The sequence below is a fragment of the Centropristis striata genome, chromosome 1 (genome assembly GCF_030273125.1).
Source record: "Centropristis striata isolate RG_2023a ecotype Rhode Island chromosome 1, C.striata_1.0, whole genome shotgun sequence".
NCBI classification, from domain to species: Eukaryota; Metazoa; Chordata; class Actinopteri; order Perciformes; family Serranidae; genus Centropristis; species Centropristis striata.
The window spans coordinates 12,081,492-12,100,133 of NC_081517.1; the positions used below are offsets into that span (position 1 = coordinate 12,081,492).

General features: G+C 38.0%; 1 protein-coding gene and 1 long non-coding RNA gene across 2 annotated transcripts; both read left to right on the plus strand.

The window, feature by feature from the left end:
- The first annotated feature begins 319 nt into the window (after positions 1-319).
- tomm20b (translocase of outer mitochondrial membrane 20b) lies at positions 320-7,347 on the plus strand. The gene is made up of 5 exons (XM_059342938.1): positions 320-568; positions 2,022-2,068; positions 2,208-2,289; positions 4,369-4,511; positions 6,733-7,347. The coding sequence occupies exons 1-5, from the start codon at positions 445-447 to the stop codon at positions 6,775-6,777; spliced, it is 441 nt and encodes a 146-aa protein (XP_059198921.1). The 5' UTR covers positions 320-444; the 3' UTR covers positions 6,778-7,347.
- An 8,020-nt stretch (positions 7,348-15,367) lies between these two features.
- On the plus strand, positions 15,368-17,223 carry LOC131975441 (uncharacterized). The gene is made up of 3 exons (XR_009394724.1): positions 15,368-15,541; positions 17,020-17,060; positions 17,181-17,223. It is a non-coding gene; the product is annotated as an uncharacterized LOC131975441 (long non-coding RNA).
- The last annotated feature ends 1,419 nt before the right edge of the window (positions 17,224-18,642 follow it).

An 18,642-nucleotide genomic window follows, 5' to 3' on the forward strand; every position in this document is an offset into this window, starting at 1 on the left:
ACAGAATGAAACATTTCATGTACTTTTTTTATTTAATTTCTTCTAATTATAATGATTATAGCTTACATTTAATGAAGACCTAAAAATCAGTGGCTCAAAAAGTTAGAATTTTACAAAAGAACAATTTAAAAAAGTATGTTTAATCTGGAAGTGTTGGCCTCTGAAAAGTATGTCCATCTATATGACTCAATACTTGGTTGGGGCTGTTTGACTTGAACTAGTGGAAATGGACTTTTATTCTAATTTATTGAGATGCACCTGTATTTCTAGTCATATTTCTAGGCAGGCGCTCTTCAGGCGGCTACAAGCTGTCAAACGGCGGGGTCCTTAGGGGTCCTTCCTGCCCTGAGCCGCTCCGCCTGTCTCCTGACGTTCACCGACCACCGGAGAAAAAACGGTAAATCAACCCGAAATCCTCGTCGAGCCGACCGGGTCCCGGGCGTCATGATGGGCGGTAAGACCAGCGCGCTAGCCGCGGGGGTGTGCGGCGCTCTGCTCGTCGGTTACTGCATCTACTTCGACAGGAAAAGGCGGAGTGACCCCAACTTCAAGAACAGGCTGCGAGAACGTGAGTGTTGACCTCCTTCCTCCTCCTCTTCCTCACCTTCATCAGCCCGGGACCGCTCCGGTCCGGCTCGGTTCAGTCCAGCTCACCGGTCCAGGCTGGCTCGGTATAATCTTGTGTCTAAGGCCCTCTAATCCCGGGACAACCCGCTTTGGGTTGTTTGATTGCGCGTCCACGCCGAACTCCGTTCAGATTTCAAGTATTTTAAGCGTCTTCTCTTTTACTGAGCAGTAAATATTATTTACAGGTCATGTTTAAGACTGAAAACAAGTCCACGAAGTCTGCGGCTTAATTCGGCTCATACCAAGCAACACTCTAATCCCGGTACAACCCGCTTTGATACAACGTCCACGCCAGACTCCTTTCAGTTTTCAGGCATTTTAAGATTATTCTCTTTTACTGAGCAGTTAATATTATTTTCAGTGCATTTTTAAGACGGAACACAAGTCCACAAACATTTCAGGCTTAATTCGGCTTATACCAAGCAACAATGTTAAAGGATAATGCGACTTTATAAAAGCTATTAATTATTATCAATTATTAATTATTTTACAGGAAGCATTGGGTGTTACACATCTGTGTAACGCCCATTGCTTCCTGTAAAATTAAGAAATTATCCTCGTAAAATATCATATGCAAATTTTTTCATAGATATGTATGTGTGTATTTGTTAATTGTTTTTACACTTACTCCTTTGATTTTCATTTACAGAAATATCTACTTTTTAAAATAAGAAAAAATAGTCCTAATTTCACAACTGATGAAATTTATATAATTTACACAATTAATATACTAGCAAAATATTATATCGATAAAATGATTTGGGCCCATTAAACTGACAGATATTTAAATGGAGTTTGGTGTGTCTTTGTTATGTGTTTATACAGGGAGTGTGTGTGTTGATAAACATTGTTTTTAACAAAGCCCGGCTCTTACACACAGTCAGCGTTGCTTCAAGGCGTCTCAGCACACCAGCAACATTTATCAAACTGTTACACAACAACCCAGTCAGCTTCGTCCCGCTTGGCATCAGACCAGATTACAGATTACTGTGTTCCTCAGAGAACAGATGCACCTGAGCCGTTCATCACCTCCACTGTCTGAAGGTTAAAGATTGTTTGACTATTTGCTAGAGATTAATCATTATAATTAGAAAAAATTAAATAAATGAAGACATTAAATGTTTCATTCTGTGTGTAATGGCTCTATACAATGTGTTATTTCCACTCTTTGAATTGAATTACTGACATAAATAAACTAAAAATAATATATATATATATATATATATATATATATATATATATATTGTAATCTAACCTGTACAGGCAGTAAATAGAGCTTTAGTTTTTGTTATATTTTTATTCCTTTAACAGTGGAACCACCGTTATTCACTGAGAGATAACTCTAAGTGTCGTCTGGTTTTTAATGCAGTGAATCTGTTTGTTTTGTGTTGCAGGGAGGAGAAAGCAGAAGGCCGCCAGCGAGAGGGCAGGACTGGCAAAGGTCTCCAAACAAATCCGCTTTATATCATATTTATGATATCATTAGTCTTTGTGATGTTTAGTTTCCCCTTTGAAAGCCCTGCAAACATCACATATTAACACAGTGTACCTGGTTATTAAGTGTGCTGTCTGTCCTGCAGCTCCCAGACCTGAAGGACGCCGAGGCGGTGCAGAAGTTCTTCCTGGAGGAGATCCAGCTGGGGGAGGAGCTTCTGGCTCAGGGTAATGCCTCCTTTACTCTCGGAGTCGTCTGTGTTGGTTCTCAGTGTAGTTCCAGGTACCGGCGAGCGCTAGGGATGGCCGTTTGGAAGAAAGCTGCCAACTCGAACATCTTTAACGTTAATGATCAAATCGCCATGTTTTTATACATACTCCAGTATGTATAAAAACATGCATACATGGCAAAATAAAAGATATATAGATATATACAGTACTATGCAAAAGCCTATTTTGATAACAGATGCTTTTATTTTAAAAGGATGAAGAGACTTCTTGTCCAAAACTAACTCAAGAGAGGTGATACTGTAAAGATAACGTCAAGGAGTTCAATGGTTTATGTTTTAGCCCCCAAAGAGCCATGAGGTTAGTTCTCACAGTAATCTTCTTATTTAAATTAAACTCAGTAAATCATTCTACCAAGGTTTGATACAGTAAGCTAGTTTTGCTCAGATTAATCCTCTTGCATTTCTGTGTGTTTTATAATTGTTATTGCAACTTTCAGTTTGCAAACTGTAGCTTTATCCAACTTAATTCTCAGCTCATTGGCTGATTGACATACGGCCGCAGACCTGAACGCTCAGCGTGTTTCAGTTCAGTGAAACTGATACGCACTCAGAGATAAAATAAAAAAATACACAGATCGATTAAGAATCCCACGTGATCGACCAAATTCTTAGCGACCATTAATCAATCATAGATTAATTATTCCATTCCCTGCTGAGCGGAACAGGATATTTAGATTAGAGATGAGATGAGATATTCCTATATTTGATCCCCATGGGGGAAATTCAGATGTTTCAGCAGTAAAGATCAAATAAAAATAAAGATTAGAGATATAAGACATAAACAAACAACAAAGACACTACATCCACTAGTGGTATTCCAGAACAACACCAAAATGTTCCACTCCAACTTCAACTTTGATGCAGTGAACACACTGTGAAAGGGTCAAAGTTCAAAGACGATAGCACACAGTGTACTGTGGTAGCAACCTGTCAACCAAACCCTGCCCTCAATCCTCCCCTGCTTCCTGCTCTGTTTGACTCTAAATGGATCATCATTTATTAAATGAATATCATGTTGTACTGAAGAAGACCTGAACCTAAAGATTGAGACCAAAACTCATTATGATAATGTTTACAAAGGTCACAAATCAAGCCAGAATATATATATCATATTTCTATTGATTTCAATACAAATTGACTTCTCTCTGCAGCCGGTGGAGTCGCCCCCTGCTGGACGTTAGACAGAATGCAGGCTTCACTTTTCAGGCCCGTAGGTTACCGCTTACCAGGGGGCTTCAAGAGACAGGTGCTTGTCCTGAGTGTTTCAGAGCACAAACATGTTCTAGTAGAAACCCAAAATACAAGTTTGAACCTGAAAATGGGCAGAAGAAAGTGTTGACTATTCTTAGAAATTATTTGATATTTGAGTTGGATTTAATAGAATCAGGAGAGTAGAAAATGTTTACAGTTGGTATGAAACAGAAGTGGTTCTCAGACTAAATCATCTGCTGGATTTCTGACATAGTGGATGAGAAACAACTAAAGTTTAGTGTTTAACTATAGTAAAAAATTGCAATGCTACACTCCGAAAACACACAAACAAATCTGAATTGTTGGAAGTAAAATGGAACCATAATTTCCTAAATGAACATCATGCTGTATTGAAGAAGACTTGCAACTTGTGATTGAAACCATAAACTGTCAATAATTTAGAGTTAATTTGTCAATAATTAGGAATTTTGATTCAGCTCTGGTTGTTTATGTGGGTTTTTTTTTTTATCTGAGTAGTTGGATGAGTTATCTTTATTGTTGAATTATTTCCTCTCTGTACTGTTGACCTTGAAAATCAACCATTAACTTAAGAGAATGTTTCCTGAGCTCCAAAATCAAGTCAGAAGTCGGATCATTATCCCTTTGACTTCTCTCTGCAGCTGGTGGAGTCGCCCCCTGCTGGACGTTTGACAGAATGCAGGTTTAAGGCGATGGCTTCACTTTTTAGGGTTTGCTGCTAGGGTGAGCGTTGTGTCCTTCCTCTGGTGTCTGCAGAGTCTGTAAAAGTGTCCTCATGTGTCCACAGGAGACTATGAGAAAGGAGTGGACCACCTGACCAACGCCATCGCGGTGTGCGGCCAGCCTCAGCAGCTGCTGCAGGTGCTGCAGCAGACTCTGCCTCCACCCGTCTTCCAGATGCTGCTCACCAAACTGCCCAGTATCAGCCAGGTCAGCACAACCCACACAACTGTAATCAGATCTGAGTCACATATAGGGCTGCAAAGGGGGTGGAAATCTCCGGTAAATTTCCAGAAACTTTCCATGGAAGGTTAAGCTGGGGAAATTTAGAAATCAAAATCAAAAATTTCAAAATCTAAAAACCCTGACATTTCAACAGATTTATTTGCAAGTTATCATGCAAGTAGAACTTTATCAAGTTTAAATTATTTTGTTGAACAATCAATTCTTACATTGAACAACATAAATATAAATGTTGTATTAAATATTACCCCGACCCCACCCATTCAAATATTAAGTAAAATGATCCAAAAATCTCCAAAAAGTCCCATTTAAAATGTTAAATGAAAAAAATGAAAAGAGCCCCACTCCCTCCAAAACAGTCCCATGCAACATGTAAATGAAATGAAGATGTGATGGAGGAATGCATAGTGCATGTAGGGGGCGTGGCCCCAGCAGCCCTGCTGTAAGCAGTGTGCATGAAATCTGGTTGTAACTTTTAATTTTGTGAATTCCCTGTTTATTCCCATAAATTCACATGGAATATTTCCAACTATTCCCGTTTGGTTTTGCAACCCCGGTCCAGGGTTGCTGTGGGGTTTTAAAAGGTATTAAAAAAGTAGTAAATGAAATTAGCCAAAAATTAGGCCATTAAAATGTATTAAAAAGTAATAAACGTCATCTGACGAGTGCCAGCAGCGACACCATCCAAAAGACCGCAACAGGAGCCACAGACAGCAAACTCTGTGCAGCACCAACATTGAGAGCTGAGGTCCGGGAGTTTCCGCTATATTCATTGAGTAGCAGCGTCCCGCTGCTATATTATGCCCGCTGCTACTTCAGAATAGGGGATTGTTTTGTTTTTTTAACACTTGACATGTCATGACAACTGTAACAGCACAAGCACTCTGTTAGCATCACTGGAGTTTCTGAGTGAGGTTTGACCATAGACTGTATATGGGTTAGACTGCCTGTGTGCCTGAGTGGATGGCTGCTAACGTTACTGAAGAGAATGAAGCACATTACAGTCAGTCAATCTCCACTTGTTTTCCCGGTGCATGTATTTACTAAGCGTTATGGTAAGAACGTGTTAGACCCGCTTTCAAAATAAAAGCAAACACATGTAGTTTTCAAAATAAGAGCATGTGGATGTGTTCGCAGAGTCCACCACATAATTTACAGGAAGACTGTCAAAATATGATGCCTTAAATAAAACGGAAGAACATGTATTCTCCTTAACAATAATTCATTAAAATATGCAATCATTAAGATGGAATAGTGGCATTAGAATGTGCGAGAGACCACCAAATGTAGGCTTTTAGGGCAAAGAATGTATCCGGGGGAACATGCCCCCGGACCCCCCTAATTTGTTCGGGTCCCCCATCATCGTCTTACAAAATCCTGTGGGAAACACTAGTTGTAAATCTTCTTTTGCAGTTGATTGTCATTTTTTATACTTTATAAATTGCTGATTGATATTTACACACTCACACCAGCCAGGGGCCGAAAAACCCTCTACCGCTGAAAAAAAAAACCTACAGGAAACACTGGATTCTGTGGTTACAGTTGTAATTAATGGCAATTTACTTCTTTTAAATCATGATGGAATTTGTTACTCCTTTACTTTTGACTCTTTACACAAGTCCTTTCATTAAACCTTTCTGTTTTTAAGTTTTTTAAACCTTCGTCATTTTGTGCCCTTCATTGAGAAAGAATGATAGTGAAGCGGTGGAGAAGTGGTGTGTGCTCTCCCTACACATAACAATGAAATAACATTTTGTCTTGTTTGGGTTTAATAGCAAATAATTGTGTATAGGTCAGTGCTGCTATAAAAGCAAAAAGTATCAAGTAACTGTCATATAGGGACTTAATTTGACTTGACGTAAAAAAAAAAAAAAAATGACAGTGATCAGTTACTTTATAATTAGTTACCTCCAACACTGAAGTTAAAAAGGTTTCCGCTACAGTTGCAGATCAATGTCGTGTTGGAATTAACAAATATTGTGAAGGTATTAATAAAGGTATTAAATGGTATTAAATTCAACTTATATGTGTGTGTATATATATATATATATATATATATATACCCTGTAGTCACATATGAGCAACAAACCACCTGCTTTGTGTCACATTTGCCTGCAGGCTGAACGAGTCTATTGTCTCTAAGTTGATAACGGACTGAAATAAACTGTTTGTATTTTGTTTCCTGCAGCGTATTGTGAGCGCACAGAGTCTGAGCGAGGACGATATAGAATGAGAGGACGGAGAGGACACGCCCCCTTCTCTTCCTCATGTGGACCCCTTCTTCCATGACGACCCGCCCACGCCTCGGCCTCCATCACTCCGGCTGACGTCCATCACTTCCCACCAAGGCGTCCTAAAGGGAATTAGTTTTTTATTCCTGGTTTATCCATGACAGTAGTGTTTGTTTGTTGTTGTTTTTTTACTTAAATTACCCGTTTTTGGGGTATTAAGAGTATCTGGATGATAACGGAGCCCGTCCCCGCTCCTCCATCAGAAGGTTTGTGCTCATTAACTGAGTCCGCTCCTTCCTTCAGCGTGGCAGCATCACGCACCAGGTTTACACTGTCCAGCCGTCTTCATGCTTATTCTGATATCAGTCGTAGAAAGTGACACAAACGGGAATCTTTTCTCTGCTTCACAAACTATTTATTGATTTTGTTTCTCAGTCGTCTTTCTGTTCGCTCGCTCTCTCTCTCTCGACTTAAAAACACTTTTGTAAAAAGTGATGAAATGTTTTGTTCATTTTAATAGAGGACAGCCCTCTTTAGGAAATAAAAAATAAAAAATGTGAACAAACTACAAAGTCGTCTGCTGGTTTTTCACATTTTGTCGCCGTGCATGATCTAGCAGGTAGAGTCTAGATACTGAGGACGGAAGCTGTCGGAATCAGAAATAAATGACTTAATAAATGAATTAATATGCACTTACATTTAACAAAAATAGGAGTTAATTTATAGAATAAGACTGAAATTTATATTACTCTTACATTATTTTTGTTTTAATTCCCCTATTTATTTATTTTCCTGTTTAATTTTCTCTTATAATTTTTATTTTAATTCAATTTAAATGTATTTATTAAGTCATGTATTGATTCAGTATTTTTTCCTTGGTTTTTTCCCCACTTTCATTTCCCCAAAACTTTCTACAGGCTTCAAATAAATAAATAAAAATACACACAAAAAAACACAAAAATAAATAAATACATTTTAAAATTTGTGAAACTCACCTGAAAAGTATATAAGAAAGTAAATAAAAAGGGGCATTAATGCAACCCTGAATATAAAAGCAAATTAAATGGAAATGTCAATTTCTTTTAATTGATAAACAAGCAAAACAATTTTTAATTTTTAATTCAGCATTAAAAACTGTGTCTTCATTTCTGTACCTGTCATCTTGGAGACAAAAGTAAATAAAAAGATATCACAGCGATGGTCGTCTCCTCCACAGATTCATCCATAGCAGGTAACATCTAAACTTCCATCACTCTGTCTTTTATTGGATGAAGTAACTTTGCCGCTCCCCCTGTGGTTCCTCTGCTGTCCATCTGTTTCTTCTTCCCTCCAGTTTGGTGCCGTCCAGTTCCAAGAGTCACTCTAGGTAGCAAATATTTCTCTTTACATTATTTTTAGCATTTGCATTATTTATGTTACTTATTATAAACATATTCCAATAAAGATTACTGAATACATTCCCTGAAATTACATTTGTAACATCTATAAGTAGCTCAAGTGGTCCTCTGAACCCCAACAAGGTGTTTCAGGACTTTTTTTTTTTTTTCTCTTTTTACATTTTCCTCTCTGTGTCCTTGTATTTCACTGCAACATATAAAATCTATATAATCTTTAAGTCCTGCAGCTCTGTGGAATCGGCACAATCAGAACAACTCAAACTTGTCTTTGTGCAGAATAACACAGTTAAAATGACAAATCAGAAAAAAACCAAGTTGAATTTCACTAATGGATTATTTCATAAAAAATGGAAAATAAAACACAATTTATACATAGACTTTTCTAAGTGTCACAAATGTAAAACCAGTTTTCTCCACATATTGTTATTGTAGTATTGTCATATTTCCAGCCTCTCCTGTCCTCTCCTCTCTGCTCTGTGTAAACAGCCTCTCCTGTCCTCTCCTCTCTGCTCTGTGATTTTCAGATTTTCAGTGAATATTTGTCACGTGACCGTTGGTCTCAGCAGAATCAATCATGTCTTCACCCGTGTCTCTGAGGAGCAGAATTTAATGTTTTTAACAGGAAAAGGAGACCAGACCCTCTTTATAATTCACAAACACCCCCACCTTCTGAGGAGGAGACTTCAGAAAGAGACTGACTCAGGGTCAGCAAGACCTTCGTACTCATTTCCATTTCTCAACCATATAAACCACCCTGAGGGCTCAGTTTAATTTCTCCCTTCTGGTCCGTCAACTCTTTGACCAATCCCAATTTAATTAAGTCTTTAACTTGAACCTCAAAATCCTGTGAGAAGAGATAAACCATGCTTAGTGAGCAGTATGACCAACAGTTATGGTTCCTGTCAACTAGTTTTATTACCCCTTCTAGCTGCTGACAGTCCTGGGAGCTTGTTGTACATAGCAACAGCAACTAAGGGGGCGGAGCTTTTGCTAACCTTACATATCCACTAGTAGAGCCGAGTCTTACTTTTGCATTAACACAACAAAACAGCAAAAGGTCAAGACAATAAACACGGCCAGAACTTACACTTTTATGAGTTGGGTCTTCAAACTACCGCTCCCTTCACCACCTGAAATTCTCCACAGTCCGCTTCGAAACAAGCAGATAGCAGTTTGTTTTAACTCCCGGGGCAATTGCAGCTCAGCTCAGCTGTCAGTCAGAACGAATTAGCCAATAGGAACGCACCCAGAAAAACCCCGTCCACACGGGAAATTTGTGCCAGGAGTGCAAGCAAAAAGGCTGGCAAACACAGAGACAGAATCTCAAAAGCAAAACCATAATCGCAAATGCAAAACCAGCAGCAAACAAACAAAAAAAAATGTTTATTCAAAGACTTAAAGACAGATTTCTTTTGCAATTACACAAATAAGTTGATTGCAAGTCTTGAATTCTGTCTTTGACTTTATTTTTTTTGTTTACATTTTGTATTTGATTAAAAAAAAATTGTTTGAATTTGAAGAAGTCTTATTTGAACATTTTGGCAAAAATCTTACTCCATATCGCTCACACTGAACAGTAAACACAGAACTCCTGACTGATCTTGTGCACAGAAGAAGTAGCAAAGAAGTTGAAACAGACAGTGGGAAGGGAAAAAGCTGAAGGAGGTATTTTTTTCTATAGTATTTATATCACAGCACACTCAACAGTCATCTACAAGATAAAAAATATCATCATGTACCACCACAGACAAAGGTCCCAAAATCAGCTTGAGAGCAATATACCAATCAGAAAGAGTGAAATACTGATGTAAATGTAGGCTGTTGTCTATAAGTGCTGGGTCATGGTTGAGGAGAACTGGTTGCAAAACACAATAGTAGTATGTGGAGACAGAGGAGCAATGCATCATTCAGAAATGGAGAGACTCTGACGTAAAGGTAGACTGCTGTCTAAAAGTGCAGTTATAGTTGAGGAGAACTGGTGACAAAACAAAATAGTAGTATGTGAAGACAATTTTGTGATGCTTGACTTCACACAAGAAAGACTCAGGAGACTGAGATGGCTTAAGTTGAAGTTGTTTATATGAAATTACATTAACAACGAAAAAGAAAAAGCAAAGGTCACTCCCAACTTGGAGAGGACCTGTGACGTACATCTACAGTCGACAAATCCGTGAAAAAAATGAATGTTTTTTTGACTACTTTATTAGCTGGTCAAAGATTAGCGAGAAAGCCTCTGTTAAATTGAAGCTATGTTAAACTTGGCTTAGAATTTATCATGGTAGAAAAATAAACTTATTCAATGAAAGTATCACAGGAATGTTTGTCTCACATAATAATGTGAAAAAAGCTACAAGAAACAATGTATTTGTCATGAAATACAACCTCAGTGGAAACCAGGCTTTTCTTTTTGACTCACTGCCTACTCATTTTCAATTTACAGTGACATATTTAGTTTTTGGGGTTTTTTTTTTTACCACACAAGCAATCAATCCAAAGTTCACAAAGCAAATAAAATATGGCCAAAGTGACCAGTAAATAACCAAACCACCAGAAAAGATAGAATATTCTGTTAATGTGTATTCTATTTTTTTTTATGTCCAGTGAAACATTTATACTAATTAATCCCTATAAAGAGATATGTTTCTGCAAATGAGGAATGAAATAACCACTAATTATGCTCATCTGTTCTCTTGAATGAAAATCAATAGATGTAATAGAAGTAATCATTTTACTCAGACGGGACAGATGATCAGAGGTGCAGAGGTTTTTATGGCCAGAACTAAGACCAGGACTGAAGTATGGGAAGAGTTTCTCAGTGAAGGAGCAGCCAGTAAAGGAGTAGATAAGAGCTGCAGCATCAACATCATAAAAGGAGACCAGACCCTCCTCATAATCCACAAACACCCCCACCTTCTTGGGCCGAGGCTTCAGAAAGAGATGGACTGGAGAGTCATCTTGAGCTTTGTACTTACATCTATTTCTTAACTGTATAGCCCAGTGACCATCCTCAGGGCTCAGTGTGACTTCTCCCTTCCTGCCGATCGACTCTCTGACTTCCCTTGAACTTGAACCTCAAAGTAAAATCTGCCTGAAGGGAAACTCTGCTTTCCTAAAACACTAATACAATATGAAGATCTCTTTGGATTGTCTGGAAGATTATTCCCCACATTACTATCTTTCACTTGTTTCTTGTGGTCTAAAACAGTGCAGAGCATGCAGACACACGTCTGGTCGGTCTTACAGAACAGCTCCAGAGGTTTATCGTGCTTCGTACACATCCTGCCTTCCAGGTTCTCCACAGCGTCGATCAGCTGATGTCTTTTCAGGCCTGACACTGTCAGATGAGGCTCCAGGTGAGTCTCACAGTAGGAGACCAGACACACCAGGCAGGACTTCAGGGCCTTCATTTGGTTCCAGTGCAGACGTCACAGGGAACTTCTCCTGGTTTGGACACTTGTTGCTCTGATCTGCTGCTGCTGGCTTTCTGCTGAGCTGACTGTCTGAACTGAACAACCATCTCAGAGATAAAAGTGTTGATCCTCAGTTGTGGTCTTGTGGTAAACTGTCATTAATAATTTAACTTATTCTGCTTACTTTTGTTTTCCTTTAGCTTTATTTATGTAATGAGCATTCAAAATCTAATGAGTTATAATCTAGTAAATAACAAATTATGACTAAATTGGTTATCATGCTTTCAATAATAACTGTACTGAACTAATATTTATATGTAATACACTTTGTTAAAACCAGCATCATTATTTCCCTGACCCTATAATCACCTTAAACTTTATGATACATTTTAAATGTCGTATAAAATGCCTGACAAAAATCTAATTATTATTTACAACATCATTTATGAAACTCAAAAATATAGAGATCATTGTCTTTCACTGAATTATCTTGGACTGGTTTTCATTTCCAGTGTCTTTTTCATGATAATTATGAATAAAATTAGATTAAAACATAAAACATTAAATTGAACATACAGGGAGATAGAAGGTTAGTTGGAGACTGACTTGCTGTTTAACTGTGTTAAAAGAAATGCAGGTGTGTCCAAACTGTCACGAGCAAAGTGGGAGGAAACACAAAGCGGTCTTACCGGTTTACCACGTGAACACAGACAGGTCTGGACAACAGCTGAGACTCAAAGAGGGAGCGGCTCCTGAGGTTTGATTTCCTGCTTTTTCTTTTTTAGGTGAACTGAAGTTATTATGAACTAACCTGCTTTGTTTTTGGGTTCACAGGAGAACTTGAATGAAAACAAGATTTTATTGTATAACTTTTCTGTGTGATCTTTATTGTCAGGTTCCTTCTCCACTCGGAGGAGCTGGGTTAAAGTATGCAGGATGGGAAACTGCATTAGCCGGCCTGCATGTCTGTCAACATCACAGCAGGGTAAGATGGTGCTCCTCAAAGTCCAGAACTTTCTCCAGACTGAAAAAATTATACTTTTCATATTGAGTAAACATCTTCCGCTTACGTAATTGCTATGCTTTTAATTTGAAAAGACAATGGAAAGGTGTTAACGGACGAGACATAGTGACTGGCGGCAGCTCCGCTTCAGCTTTGGTTTCTTAAAAGCTACGAGACATCCTCATGATGTAAATTAAGATACTAAACATCCTCATGGCAAGGCAAGGCAAGTTGATGTGCTTCACACAAAACATTAAAAGCATTTAAAAAAGACATATGTAGAATGACATTCAAATATAACAATTTGAGACTAAAATCAAGCAAATGAAAGACTAAAAAAAAGCAGATAAAATATTTAGGAAAAAAATATTTAAGTATTCAAATGTAAAATTTTAAAATTGAAAGCGAGCTGATAAAAGTTATAGTGCAGTATAAAAGTTTCAGTGCAGTAAAAGCAGTGGCGAACAGAAAAGTCCTTAGTCTTGATTTAAAAGAGTTGAGAGTTGCAGCAGATACAGTAGTGTTCAAAATAATAGCAGTCCAATGTGACTAACCAGCTAAATCCAGCATTTTAGTATATTTTTTATTGCTACATGGCAAACAAGGTACCAGTAGATGCAGTAGATTCTCAGAAAACTAACAAAACCCAGCATTCGTGATATGCACGCTCTTAAGGCTGTGCAATTGGGCAATTACTTGAAAGGGGAGTGTTCAAAAATAAAGCAGTGTGGCATTCAATCAGTGAAGTCATCAATTTTGTGAGAAAACAGGTGTGAATCAGGTGGCCCCTATTTAAGGATGAAGCCAGCACTTGTTGAACATGCATTTCTCTTGGACAGCCTGAGGAAAATGGGTCGTTCAAGACATTGTTCAGAAGAACAGTGTACTTTGATTAAAAAGTTGATTGGAGAGGGGAAAACTTATAAAGAGGTGCAAACAATTATAGGCTGTTCATCTAAAATGATCTCCAATGCTTTAAAATGGAGAGCAAAACCAGAGACAATTGGCAGAAAACGTAAGACAACCATCAAAATGGATGGAAGAATAACCAGAATGGCAAAGGCTCAGCCAGTGATCAGCTCCAGGATGATCAAAGACAGTCACCTGGAGTTACATAGCCTGGGTATACCCATACTGCCTTGAGCACTCAATTTCATTTCGAACCTGCAGACAGTCTGGTGTCTATAGCAGTTTCTTAGCCCTGTTTTAGGGATCCAATGAAAAGAACGGGGAGGGATGGCAAGATGATGACGTGTACTATTCGACAGACTGAAGCTTGTAGTTTTCTTACGGATCCAACACGGCTGCAGCAGACACAAAGCTCTCTTTTGATCTAACAGTAGACAGTGTTCTAGATAGTTTAGAGCAAAAGTTTATTTTAAAAGAACAACATTTGACTTTACACTCCTGTTTCACCACGAAAAAGGATGTTTTAGCCTTGCTTCCGACAGGATTTGGCAAAAGCCTGATCTACCAATTATCCCTGCTACCGCTCACTACTTTAACGCCAGTGATCTCGCATGCGAGCCGGTGGACAGTGGAGCCGCCGAGCGACCCGCAGCAGCTCGTCTATTGCCCATAAAATCAGTGGATGTGTGTGGCTGAATGACATGAGGGGGGGATAAGGCGTTAAAATAAAGAATCTTGCAGAAAGTGAGAACTGGAGAAGCAAAGCAGCAAGCAACCCCCTCCCTCCAACACTCTCTCTCATACACACACTGACACACCAATGCACCCGGTAGACTGTGAGCTGAAACTATAGAGCAGCCAGAGCCAGAACATGCTGCAGAAAAACGTTGCAGAAGCAGAATTGATCATTTTAGTCCCAAAGTAGAGATGGGCTAGTCTGGCTATGTAAACATCAGTCGTCTTCTTCCTCAATGTTTCCTTGTCGAATTTCTGTCGCTCTACATACGTCATCTGTTATAATTGATACGATTGGCTAAGAGCTATGTACAGACACAGAGCAGACCAGTCCTTGATGATCTGAGAGTTCTTTTTTGAAAGAACTTCTTTAGTATTTTGAAATCAATTCTGACAGACAGGAAGCCAGTGTAAGGACCTCAGAACTGGAGTAATATGATCCACTTTTTTGGTCTTAGTGAGAACTCGAGCAGCAGCGTTCTGAATGAGCTGCAGCTGTCTGATCGACTTTTTAGGGAGACCTGTAAAGACACTGTTGCAGTAGTTGAGTTTGCTGAAGATAAACGCATGGACAAATTTTTCCAAATACTGCTGAGACATAAGTCCTTTAATCCTTGATATATTCTTTAGGTGATAGTAGGCTGACTTGGTAACTGTTTTAATGTGGCTGTTGAAGTTCAGGTCTGAGTCCATGACTACACCTAAGCTTCTAGCTTGGTTTGTGGTTTTTAGCATTGTCGTTTGAAGCTGGGTGCTAACTTTTAATCATTCTTCCTTGGTCCAAAAACAATAATTTGTTTTTTCTTTGCTTAATTGGAGAAAATTCTGTGCCATCCAATTGTTGATTTGCTCAATGCATCTACTCAGAGCATTGGACTATAGTCTCCTGGTGACATTGTTATTTAAATTTGTGTGTCGTCTGCGTAACTATGGTACCATATTCTATACTTCTGATCTGAGCCAGTGGGAGCATGTAGATGTTGAACAGAAGAGGCCCCAAGTGAAGTCAAGTCAATTTTATTTATATAGCCCAAAATCACAAATTTGCCTCAAAAGCCCCAGAATGGAGCTCTGGGGAACTTCATGAGTCATTTTTGCACGCTCAGATGTGTAATTACCAATTGGATTAGATTAAGCTATTAGACATCCTCATGATGTATAGATTAAGCTACTGTCTTGTTATGTTTTTGATAGCTGTAATGAAGGAGAACGGTTATGACAATTTGAACTTCGACACACACGTTAAGTGAAGTAATTTGTGCCATGTCGGGACACCGGACACCCAGTGGACTCCCAACCGACCAACCGGACGGTAAGGTTAATGGTTATCCCTGCACTACTAATGCTAAACGTTATATATATATACACACACACACATATATATATATATATATATATATATATATATATATATACACACACACATATATATATATATATACACACACACACACACACACACACACACACACACATATATAAACAATAATACCACATTCTCTGAATGCTTGGGCTAACGGCTTAAGTTCAAGAACGGAACAGATTCAACACGGTAACATTACTATCATCTGTGAACAGTTTAACTCAATCTGAAAATGTGTTTTATGTCAGTGGAAAGAAATTAATAATTCCATTCGGTTGGTAAATTTTGTTTTTAATATGATATGATAAAGTCAGTTTGTTATACATCCCAGTAAAGTTAGTTTCAGCTTTAACATTAACTTAACATTAGCAAGGCATCCTTAAAGTCAGCCTGGTTTGGTAGAAAATCTTAATTATTAATATATATATATATATATTATTACATAATTGAACTCTAAAAAGACAACTGGAAAAATAGTATAATGCAATTCTTTAAAGTTAACAACATAACGTTAGCTAACATTTAACGTTAGCCTGGAGGTTGCTAATGGTAGCTAGCCTGCTGAAATAGTTTCATTACCAACTGAGCTGTATTATTAAATAGACTTTAAAAGTATAACTCCGGTGTAGTGTGTAGATGTCTGTAAATAACGTGAAGCATGTCTGATGGTGGTTTGGTAACAATGAATATAACCTTAATGTTAGCTAAGGTACTAATGTTAACAGTTGTAAGGCTAGTTTAAATTTTGCACTGATTTTGCCTGCGCAGCTTTGTGGAGGAACTGACGTCTCCATGATTTCAGTTTAACTGCCAGTCTCTCAGGTGATAAACACTCACACAGTTAACTTAGGGTGGTTATGTGATTATTATTTTTCTTTTTGTTAAATTTTTAAGCGTAATTGAAGCAATGTAGATCCTGTATTGAAACAACTGAGACAATTTAGTTTTTGTGTTAAATAAGCACTATTCATGTTTTAGGCATTCTCCTAAAAATTTAAATTGAAGATATTTCAGTCAGACAACTCACGTGATACAAAATGTGTTTATTGGACAATAAACATAGATTAGATTTGGCATCTAGGCTCCGACTAAATCACTCCTCAGCAGTTACATGAGGTATTGAGGAGTGATGCAATAAATCCCCCAGTCGGAGCCTACAGGTGGATGCTGGGGTGGTGGTGGGACTGAGAAAGCAAGCGGCAGTACAGATGTAGCAGCAGCATAGGCAGGCAGAGGAGAGCGAGGATTACTCTCATCTTAAATAGAGCGCCAGATTGGATAGAGGGTGTGTCTTAGTGGAGGATGTATGAGGAGTGGGGCATGTCATGTATATGGCAGCACAGCTCGAGTTGCCTGCCTGAACTAGCTCGCAGGCGTCGCTCCATATAATGTCAGCTTGACGTTTTTTGTGCTTTGGCTTCTTCCAGCATGACGTCATTACCCAGCACACTAAGGGTAATCATGCTCGGTAAGACACATTTTAATATAATTTTGAAATGTGTATTTGTTTTTTTAATGCATGTTGCTGTTATGATATTCTGTAAGTCCAACCACTGCAGTTAGACTTACATAAGTTTATCTGTCATAGGACAAAGTTGTGTGTCTGCAGCTGTCTGCAAAGGTGACAAGCGTTAGTTCTCCGGTCACCACCTTCCTCCAGCGATGAACTGAATTTGAACAGAAAATAAGAATTTTATTTGTTAATTTTCTCTCTTTTGTATTTTTGCCTTCTGTCTTGCATGATCTGGTTCCTGTCTACCCATTTAAAGTTATATTAATGATTATTTGAACTGGGACATTATTATTATTATTATTGACATGTCACTTGAACTTATTTCTTAACTTTCCTTTTCATATACAGTAGATAGCTCCTTATCATCTCATGACCTATCACAATATCCCTATAATTATTTACAGCAAGGCTACCACAAGACCATCATTCCAACATGGCTGAAGGACAGTTTTTATCCTTCTGGTTGTGGAGACAACGATGAGGTACATTCATTTACTGTTGTCTTTGGACTTGCGATGTTTCCTACTGCTCCAGTGTTGGTTATTTGTGGTGGCTGACACCTTGGGCATGTAAAGTTATATACAACTAGAAATACTTTCTTACTACTGGGTATTTGCAGGACTAAATGTCAGTGTTTCCAATAAGAGACTTCACCAAAATTGCATCTGTCCTCTGGTTATCATCTAGCATTTTAGGCTGTGATTGTGTTGTGCGGTGCCATTTAGATTTCTTTTCCAATGTGTATATAAAATAATGCTCAGCCTGCAGCAATATATTGGCTAAAAGGAGATGATGTTTTCTCTTGAGAAAATTATAAATTAAGGTAGCACATTGCATTTCACAGTATTTCTTGATATAAACACATTCAATTCTTACTATACGTAATTACAGTGGCAATACAATTGCAATATATTCAAATGAGGCTAATAAGGTAAAGATGTGTCCTTTTAAAATGTCCTTTAAAACGTAGTACTCTTTGTTGCTGTTTGTTGTATAACGTGTACTGATAGATTCTTGACGATCTAAATTTATACACAGTTTTTAAGAAATCATTTTCAAAAAGGTTTTAAGAGATTCTTATGCTACACACTGTCAGAATGCCTGCAGATGAATATGAGTTATACAAAAGTTTGTGACATGTGGTGTATTCTGTTGTGTATGGTTTAATATAATATTATATTGTCTGAAGATTCCTTTTAAGCCACTGACTTTTGTGACTTTGATCTTTTGAGCCATTGAAAATAAACTGATTTGCTTTCTATACATCTGTCAAGTGTCTTTGCTTCGCTGTACTCAGACTTAGAGATCTCTTTTGAAATGTAATTGTTAATAATACAGTCTATTCTCATATTAAATTCAGTAAACCTGTTCTTAGGTTTGCCGCAATACGAATATGTTATGAAAACACAATAACAGTATCAAACTTCAAAATTAAATTACTTTACAATACAATCACAGTCTCATAATGTAATCAAACGGACAATAAAGTATGATTACAGTATTGTACTTTAAATCATGATTCCAGTACATTATAAAA

Coding starts and splice junctions, on each gene's coding strand:
- tomm20b (XM_059342938.1), top strand. CDS start 445: ATGATGGGCGGTAAGACCAGCGCGCTAGCCGCGGGGGTGTGCGGCGCT. Junction 569..2,021: donor CAAGAACAGGCTGCGAGAAC/GTGAGTGTTGAC, acceptor TTTGTGTTGCAG/GGAGGAGAAAGCAGAAGGCC. Junction 2,069..2,207: donor AGAGGGCAGGACTGGCAAAG/GTCTCCAAACAA, acceptor TCTGTCCTGCAG/CTCCCAGACCTGAAGGACGC.